A 9,035-nucleotide genomic window follows, 5' to 3' on the forward strand; every position below is an offset into this window, starting at 1 on the left:
GAATATGGTGTATAAAATTCAATCTTCTCTCGAACTGATTAGATTCATCGACTTGCCGACGCGTTGAAAGATCGCGACTACGAGTAGTTTAAGCCCTCCGTAAGAAACGGGGGGAAATTAAAGTCTGGACATTTGTACGACTCCCGGCAACAGCAACAGCAACAGCAGCAGAGACAGATTGCGCTTTTATCACGTTGTTTTCTTCCGCTGACAAATGCTCCTCGCGTATATAAACCATGTGCAAATTTTTAATCAAACTCTGAATTTACGTCGCGCACAGAGCACGTGCTCCCCGTTTCCACTATTCTACTTCAGAGCCCTGATCCATTTTCCACGATCCCAACTCCTTAACAATCCTGTCCTGTCTGCAATGTTCAACAATTGTTCTCCGTGCAACATCGGCCAACGACTGGTCGAGCGTAAATCTTAGTTTATTAAAAACCGGCGCTAATTAAAGCCCCGGATTCCAGAACTGATCCGATACGGCACGAGCTTATGAAAGCACGCCTCGCGTCGCGTCGCCAAGAAAAGCACACCGCGTCGTAGACGTATTCCCCATGAATTTTCCGCCGGGATATTTCACTCGATGCGACTGATGGCTTCGCGTGCTCTTATTAAAGTACTCTTTTCACTTTTGTGCGCTTCGTGAAGCACCTAGTTCACTCTGGCATCTACACTTTATGCTTACGGTAAGCGAAGTCGACCTCTGTTATCGTCGAGAGCATCCTTCTAACGCAGCCTTGCTCGTAGGATTCTTTCGGTATCGAGTAAAATTTTTACCTCATTCTTGAGCGAGTTAAGGTAGAAAATATTCTCAGGTGTTTGATCGATGTTTAGTGGAAAGCAAAGTACATACTTGATTTTGGACTTTTTATCAGCTTTCCTCAGTACCGGTTACAATACAAATTCGAGTATCGTCCGCATGGAATTATTCACGTTTTCCAGATTAGCGGAGAGATTCTAATACCACTCGAGACAGGGTTTACCAAACGGATACCTTGGGAGGGTGGTCGTCCAATACGTTTAAGTAATTGCAGACGAAGCAGATACTGCCTCGTTCGCTCGGAAGTAAGTAGGATGCGAAGGCACGTAATTACCGGAGCCTCGTAAGGCTGGATCGTGAATCACAAATTGCGAGAGAAACACGAGTATTTAGGTCACACAATGGTGAAGTACCTCATTTGGCAAACTGGGAGGAAATTAATCGATATTAATTGACATTTTATATTCCAATTCATACGGCCGTCTCGATATTTGGTTGCTTATTCTTCTTACCACATCAAATTGAGAAATTATAAAAATTAACGACGATTATTTGGAAATCATATTAAAGAGAAAACGTCCGCGATGCCGATTGATTGACAGTGTCTGAGAAAAGTGAAAAGAAGAGACAAAAAAGAAGGGCAGCGAAGAGGGACACGATGACGTGTTTCCCGTTCGCCAACAACTATAAACAATATTTAAATTTCGGATAAAAGAGAACGTTATTTATACCTTCAGCCTTAATCCAGATACTAGAAATGTTGAAACTGGTGTTGTAGTTGTTATATTTTTCACTTTTTACGTTTGAACGCTCATTTTTTTTCTCTCACGCTCTCGACACCCTATCTTTCGTTTTATTTTTTCAAGCGAGAGGGCATTCCGGCCTCGAAGGGCGTCGCGACGCTCGCCCACGTACGCGACCGTCCGCACATACTAACGTCAAATTACGAAAATTCGAGCCCCGCATATATACGCTCTGTTGAACACCGGCTCGCGGAAAAGTTGGTAGTTTCAACTCGAGCCGAACGGGCGAAGAGAAACGATGTATCAATGTCTCGTTAACGAGAACTGAAGGAATAAAAATGATACGTACCTTTGGAGCGTATACCTGATTTCGCTCGATGAAGCAAAATCACTGACATTCGGAAACTCGGACGTGACCCAAAACGATCCCGATCCATCCTCCATTCATCGTCAGACACGGCAGCCGTATCAAGCGAGCGGTGTACTTTCCGGCAGACGTCTAGGGCTGATTCAATCAGAAATGCAGATTGTGGAGATTAGACGTCAGGAAACGATTAACGGGATTGCCTTTCGGGTAGCTTCATACTCGACGTTCGAATCAGTCAGGATAAATTTTACAGATCTAACAAATAAACCGAGAAGTTCTCTCGGCAGGACTCGCTAAACAACTGCAACTCACAAAATAACAGTTGTAGCCAACTTTGTAAAAATGTAACTAGCATGGCCGGCAAATTGCCGATGTGTAACGGATCCCGAGGTTGACTGTCATTTGTCAACCGGTTGATTCTGGGGAACTTAGGCGAAGGTTTGATTCAAACTTTGAGAATGAAAATTATGCCAGCCAAATATAATTACGCAAGTCGAATCGAACGTGATACAATTATGTCCTTTCTGAGAACCTCTCGGCACACAAAACAATATCAGTATTACAGATTTGTCTCTTGTGTTTCAAACGGCATCTTTGCGTATTCTGCAAAATCAAATACAAAATGCATATCCACGTATACCTATATAAAATGCGCACGTATTAACCGTAGGAATTCGTAACCCGTATTCAGGGCACATAATGGTGTAAAATTTTGGTAGAATGGGCAAGCATAATAAGCAATAATAAGCAGAATAAGCAATCTAAACCCAAACTAGTATTTGTATTGTGTGTATGTACGTTCGTATTTTCACGGGGTGTGATTTTGCATACATGAAAATATTACTCGGTACTTTTTTTTTTTTGTAGTTAGTGATCCACGTGTGAATTTTTGCATTCCAAAATACCGAAGTTGTCTTGTATCTTGTATTCCAAATACACGTTACCTATCTAATAAACTGTTATTGTCAACTTTATGAAAAATTATAAAATCATGTTCGAAATGTTAAAATGCAACATTGAAAAACTGCTCAATCCCACCAATAAATTGGTAAATTGGTTAGGATGGGATTGAATTTTTTTTTATTTAACACCCTATGTTAAATCTGAGTCAGTCTCGTTATTTATTTAGAAATCTGTAAGATAAATTCCTGTACCTCATACTTGATCGCAGGTAACTTGTCTGTAATAACGATGGCTGCTTACACCTGGCCGTATGGAATCTTTATTATTGATAACCTATTTGCAGGCGTGAGTCGTTTGAATCTGAAGCCCTTTCAATATAAGTCGTTGAAGCGGCTCTCAAATAGACAAAACTGATAAATTTCATTCTCCTCTTATGCATTACTCGTAACAGTGATTCCTAGGTAAGTCTACCCAGACACGCTCTCTGTGGCAACGTCAGTATTGCTAGACGACTTAACGCCTAACGGTAGACACCCCGTCTCACGGGCAGGCTCTTACCTAATGAAAAACACGGCGGATAAGAAAACGAGGTTAGGGAGGCAAATGATAATTAATTAGATTGTAATCGCAGTACATTGACCAGAAATCAGTTGGAAATCAACTATATAACAATGAGGATCGATTTTACGGGGCATTCCGATCTATCGACGTTCAAATAGCGCGAAATGTCGGGCGCCGGGTGACTCGCGCCAAAAACGAGGAACGTGGAATCGGACGGAGAGGTAAAAATCGGTTACACTCAGCAGGCAGCAAGAGCGATACGTGCCGACGAGTAAAACGAGTTTAACACGCGTGACGGCGACGGCATGGTTATTTCACGTTAATATTTGATGGAAAATCAAGGTAATCCCTCGTCGTAATATTACCCACAGCTCAAAATGAGCTGTTTTGTATAATGCCTTTGGCTACACGGTAAAAAAAATCAGCAGCATTAAATCATATCGAAAAAAACAAAAAACATGTAAACGAAAAAAAATTTTAACTCGCCGGAATCAGATTTAAGGTTATCTCCAATCTGCCCTGTGTAACTCTATTAATCAATCAATAAATCAGCTTTAAATCATAAGCTATACTACACTTTTCAGCAATGGACACGAGTACCAAAGAATCTCCTGATCGGAGGGTCCTCCGCGAGTTGAGCAATGTCAAGTCGGAGCCGGTCTCACCCACGGCCAACCTGCGGCTGCTCACAACTCTAGCTTCGAGTCTAAAAAGCGCTCCTCACAATCAGTCTAAAATTGTAAGAAGAACATGGACAGTCTCGAGAGACGGGGACACGGATCCGCTCAAGTTATTACCGAGGAAAGAAAAGTCCCTCGGCTTGTTGTGTAACAAGTGAGTTCAAAAATGCTGGATAAATGAGTCGATACTGTTGTTTCATACGTCAGTTGAATGAAATTTTATTTTGTACCAATCTATCCACAGATTCTTGAGCTTGTATCCATTGACAACGGCTGGTGGCATGCCGCAAGAAATTTCACTGGATACAACGGCAAAAGCACTGGGTACTGAAAAACGAAGGATATACGACATAATAAACGTACTGGAGAGCTTAGAGATGGCTTCTAAAGCGGGGAAAAACCGTTACTTATGGCACGGGCACAACTACCTACCTGGCACTTTGGCTAAACTTAAATCACTGGCAGTTAAACTTGGCTTGAGGGAACAAATTCAAGACATACAAAAAATTAATAGAGCATACACGGCTAATTTCAACAACGAATCACCCTTTTTGAGCACAGTAGTTTCACAGCCAACCAGCGCAGACAATAATAGTCTGATTGAAACCAACGCTAAAGAGGATAAGAGCCTTGGAGTTATGTGCCAAAAGTTTATTATGCTCTTCCTGGTTTCGTTAAAGGTATGAGTTTTCCTTTCACTCTGTGGTTGTGAGAATCAAATGATTTTGAAAGTAAATATCAACTGGGATCGATTGATTAATAACTGTAAGAGTCCTAATAATTAATTATCTTTCAGAATGGAATTATAAATTTAGATATGGCTGCAAAAGTTCTTATAACAGACTCCGAACAGTCCAACGAAACCACTGATACCAGTGTAAGATCTCGCTTTAAAACAAAAGTGAGAAGACTCTATGATATTGCTAATGTTTTGTCGGCAATTGGATTAATAAGAAAAGTCAGCATGTCTGATAGTTCTATAAGAAAACCTGTTTTTCAATACACAGGCCCAGATGTAGACTACATAGACTTTGATGAAGGTAAGGATTCAGTAACTAAAGTTAGCGAAATTATAATTTTAATATAAATTCAATATTCGAATTATATGAAAGTGGTTAAACTTCAAGGACTTAAATCTGAAATGCACATGTTCCCATATTATTGAACAATCTTTCGACTATTCTAAAATACATCTCGTGACACATAGGAACTCAAAAAGATGCATATACTTTGAAATCTAACAGATTTCTACAACCCTGCCAATATTGTTTTAGAAACACCTGTTAGAGAAGGGACTAGACATTCACTCATAGGAATGGCTACACCCAATAGAAGTTTAGGACCCAGTGTTTTTCTACAATCATCTTCTACAAAACCATCTCCGTGCCATAACAGGTTACTGATTGGCTCAACAACTCCTGTTAACCAACGTAGAGAGCTTAGAAAAAGAAAACTCTTCGGAACAGGTATAAAGACTATTCAAAGACTAAACCAAGGTTATGAAAATAATGGAATGTGAGAATGCTATTGAAATTCGGCAAATTTTTCTTTTTCAAGATGAGAAATTTGGTCGTACTATGAGCTCTCCTTGTCTGGACAACGACCGCCCTTCGGAACGCCTAGATGACTCAATATTACAAGTTGCTGAGATGGAACTTGAAAGGTTGAAGTCAAGTGAGCAACCTACAAAATCTAAAGTTTGTGTTAAATTGTTTCCTAGGCATAATTCTGAATCTTGTGTAACGGCTACACAAGTATCTGGAGAATTAAACAATATTTTTGAAGGTCTACGTTCACTCGAAAGTGGTTTGGTTAAAAGTTTAGATTCCAAGCCAATTAATGAAGCGTCTGACGTGTCTAGCTCGAATGCCATTGACACTCTAATCAATGGTGCAACTGGTCATAAGACATTGATGACTGCCAGTAATGCAAATCTAGTCGACATAGCTGCATTCAATGCATCTAGTAGTATTGAAGTACCAAGTTTCAATTCATCCTCACACGTTAACCATCCTAGCTCAAAAAATCAGATACCTACTGTACATTTATCATTCACAGACACGAATTTACAGGCAAAAATAAATAATGTGAATACAAAGCCACTGAAATTGAAGGTAAGAAACCCTAATATTATAACGGTAAAAAACGTATCTTCAAATAATTTTACTGTCAAAAATCTTTCATCGGACAATACGAGAACGGTGAGACTCACACCGTATAAAATTCAACCGAAAACTTGTGGTCCGAAATTCGTCAATCTCGCAAGGATCGGCCCAAAAAAATTAATTCCTATTAAACCAAGTGACTTGAGCATTGCCTCACCTTCGCTGCGTTCCGTTGTAATAGAAAATCCGAGCCTTTCTAACACGAGCTACGCTATACTAACTCAGGTTCAAACTCCCATCGTCTCTCCGGGCGATATACTTAAGGCAGTGCAAGTAGGTAACACCTTGCAACTGGTTCCATTATGCAATCAGACGACAATTAATTTCACTAATGAAATTAACAGTGAGACTAGTACGAATCGTAGCTAACGTAATATAATTCTTTTATATTTTATTTCAGTTATAGTTATGGTAACATAACTAATCCGAACCTAAAAGGTCAATTATTTTTCAAATTTTATACGATTTATTATATAATAATTAATATTATATTATATAGCAATGCAATAATAATGAAGGCTTATTTTATTTAATGTATAAATTTTTGTGATTATAGGAAATATCGTTACAATTTGTTACATTAGACGCTGAGAATTAGTTGAATCATTATATTAGAGATAGGTATTTATTAACATTGATGGCAGTTTTTTTACATGCCATAAACCATTTTCCTCACTGACGAGATATACATCATCAGTCATCCAAATGAAATTTAGTGAGATAGGGAGAATATTATAAATATTCTCGTAATTATTATTTACTATTGACAAATCATATTAATTTACTATACACGACTCGTGCATTCCAGTCGATGTTCGAATATCATAATTTTAAATACATTAAACATCGAACAGACTGGTGTGTTTTATAAAATAATTACAAACTTGTAGTAGAGAATATTTGCTTAAACAGCACAAAGAACGTTATAGTTATGAAATGAATTGTTCGATATTGAGATAATTTATTACAGCATATATAAAACTTGGCAATTGTTGGGATAGCGTTAAGGCGAGTTATCAGAAGTTACTAATCATATTTTGATGCTGTATAAAACATTTCTTAATACTAGTTATCTTACCAAAATAAAAGATTTATAATTCTCTTATTGTTTTTAAACTTCAATTCTTTCGACTCTGGGTATTTAATACTAATTTCCTTCAAGAAATTCTTTATTCGAATACTTTTAAAATACGTTATGCTGTTACATCAATTTCTCTGGAATCTGCTCAAGTGCAATATCAATCATATAAAACGATAAAATTACGGCCAAAGTAGAAAATGGATGAAACTTATTTACGTCTTAAGATTAAAATTACGATCACGATTATACTAAGATTTTCGGTAAAAACTAATAAGTTTCAAATGCAGAAAAATTGCAATAAAGAGGTTGTATTTGTAAAATTTTACCAAAAAACTCCCAAAGCAGTACTTTCGAAATTGATGATTACTATTCTTGTTCGGTATTACAACTCCTATTATTATTGTTACTGTTGTTTTAATAAATAGTGATAGGTGATAAGGTGAAGTTTCGTAAACATTACAAATGAAGAAAATATATATAATTACAACTGATTTATTTAACTATAAGAAAAAATAATCTAAATACAATAAATTTCGTGATCTGTTATCTTGGACAAAGTGTGCTTTATTATTGAATGAAACTAAACATGTAAAACTTTATGCATTTGCAATGTTAAACGCTGAATAATTTCATTTGAGTTTGGTGCAATATGGAGTTAGAATATTCTGTCCAATCCTTCAAATTCTTTTCGCTCATTCAACTTGCCTTTGATGTTGATAGAATTTATCCTCAACATTGTGTGCTCCGTTCTGACGACTGCAGACAAGAAAATGTTAGAATATCTTCAATTATTGATATCAGAGATACGGTAGTTAAATTGATAGTAATGACTTTAGGCTTACAGTTGATTCTCATGAACTGTTTCCTTCTCTTTTTCTTGAAGTGAGTTTTGGTGTGAGAAAGAGACTTTTCAATAACAGTTGCATCAACGGACACACATTCCCTATTCAGAAGAGGTCTTCCGATTAATGTAAAATCCGAACTACCAACCAGGAGGACTTTTTCCAATGTCAACTTATCCCCGATATTCGGAGGCCAGCGACCCTGTATGATAATGACATCATTATCAGTCACCTTAAACTGCTTGCCGCATATATGGACTATGGCAAACAGACGTCCTGCTGACGCTGTGGATATTATCGAGTTGACTTTTTCTATAACATCTGGTGAAAAAAAAAAAATGTACAGATTAACGAAAATCTGTGTCAAAAAGACAGACAGTAGTTGTTAGTCTCGAAACGAAATAATAATAAATTATACCGACTGCAAAGTGTCGGTATCTTACAACCTTAGTCACTGTACGAACGACAGTTTATTACCGTGTGTAATTTTTTCGTCCTCTTCTGTGGTGTCTTTTACTTCTTCTTGATGCGACGGTACGGCTCTTTTAGGATCGTACAAGGCTTGCGAACGTAATCCCGCCGCAGGAGTTTGCCATAACCTAAATCCTGAAAGCGAGCGTAATAAAAATCCCGAGTTTCAATGACAGACGTAAAACAAATTGTTGAAAATATTATAAAAGAGAGTGCAATTTGTGACCTGGTGAGCTGACGTTATTCAAAAGCCGTGGACCAATCCTTTTCATACAATTATTCGCGACTCCAGCCAGCACACGCGAAAATCCAACAAACGCCGCCATGTTGCAGCCTCAGTTGTTGTCTGCTACCATGTATGAATTGAATTGAATTGAATTGAATCGAATTATATGAACACTACGCAACGTCGAAGTTTCGACGATCGCAGCGCTCGGCGCGGAGAATCCGAATCCGACG

General features: G+C 38.0%; 2 protein-coding genes across 2 annotated transcripts; one reads left to right on the top strand and one right to left on the bottom strand.

Moving 5' to 3' along the window:
• The first annotated feature begins 3,467 nt into the window (after positions 1–3,467).
• Positions 3,468–7,515, top strand: LOC107216560 (transcription factor E2F8-like). Its single transcript, XM_015653789.2, has 6 exons — positions 3,468–3,679; positions 3,922–4,171; positions 4,262–4,697; positions 4,814–5,057; positions 5,292–5,483; positions 5,575–7,515. Exons 1-6 carry the CDS (start codon positions 3,667–3,669, stop codon positions 6,549–6,551), a joined length of 2,112 nt encoding a protein of 703 aa, XP_015509275.1. The 5' UTR covers positions 3,468–3,666; the 3' UTR covers positions 6,552–7,515.
• Positions 7,516–7,802: 287 nt separating this feature from the next.
• LOC107216561 (39S ribosomal protein L21, mitochondrial) lies at positions 7,803–8,959 on the bottom strand. Its single transcript, XM_015653790.2, has 4 exons — positions 8,803–8,959; positions 8,583–8,711; positions 8,106–8,426; positions 7,803–8,019 (listed from the first exon to the last, which is right to left on the bottom strand). Exons 1-4 carry the CDS (start codon positions 8,900–8,902, stop codon positions 7,919–7,921), a joined length of 651 nt encoding a protein of 216 aa, XP_015509276.1. The 5' UTR covers positions 8,903–8,959; the 3' UTR covers positions 7,803–7,918.
• Between the last annotated feature and the right edge of the window lie 76 nt (positions 8,960–9,035).

This window comes from Neodiprion lecontei, chromosome 6, assembly GCF_021901455.1.
Source record: "Neodiprion lecontei isolate iyNeoLeco1 chromosome 6, iyNeoLeco1.1, whole genome shotgun sequence".
Classification (NCBI taxonomy): Eukaryota; Metazoa; Arthropoda; class Insecta; order Hymenoptera; family Diprionidae; genus Neodiprion; species Neodiprion lecontei.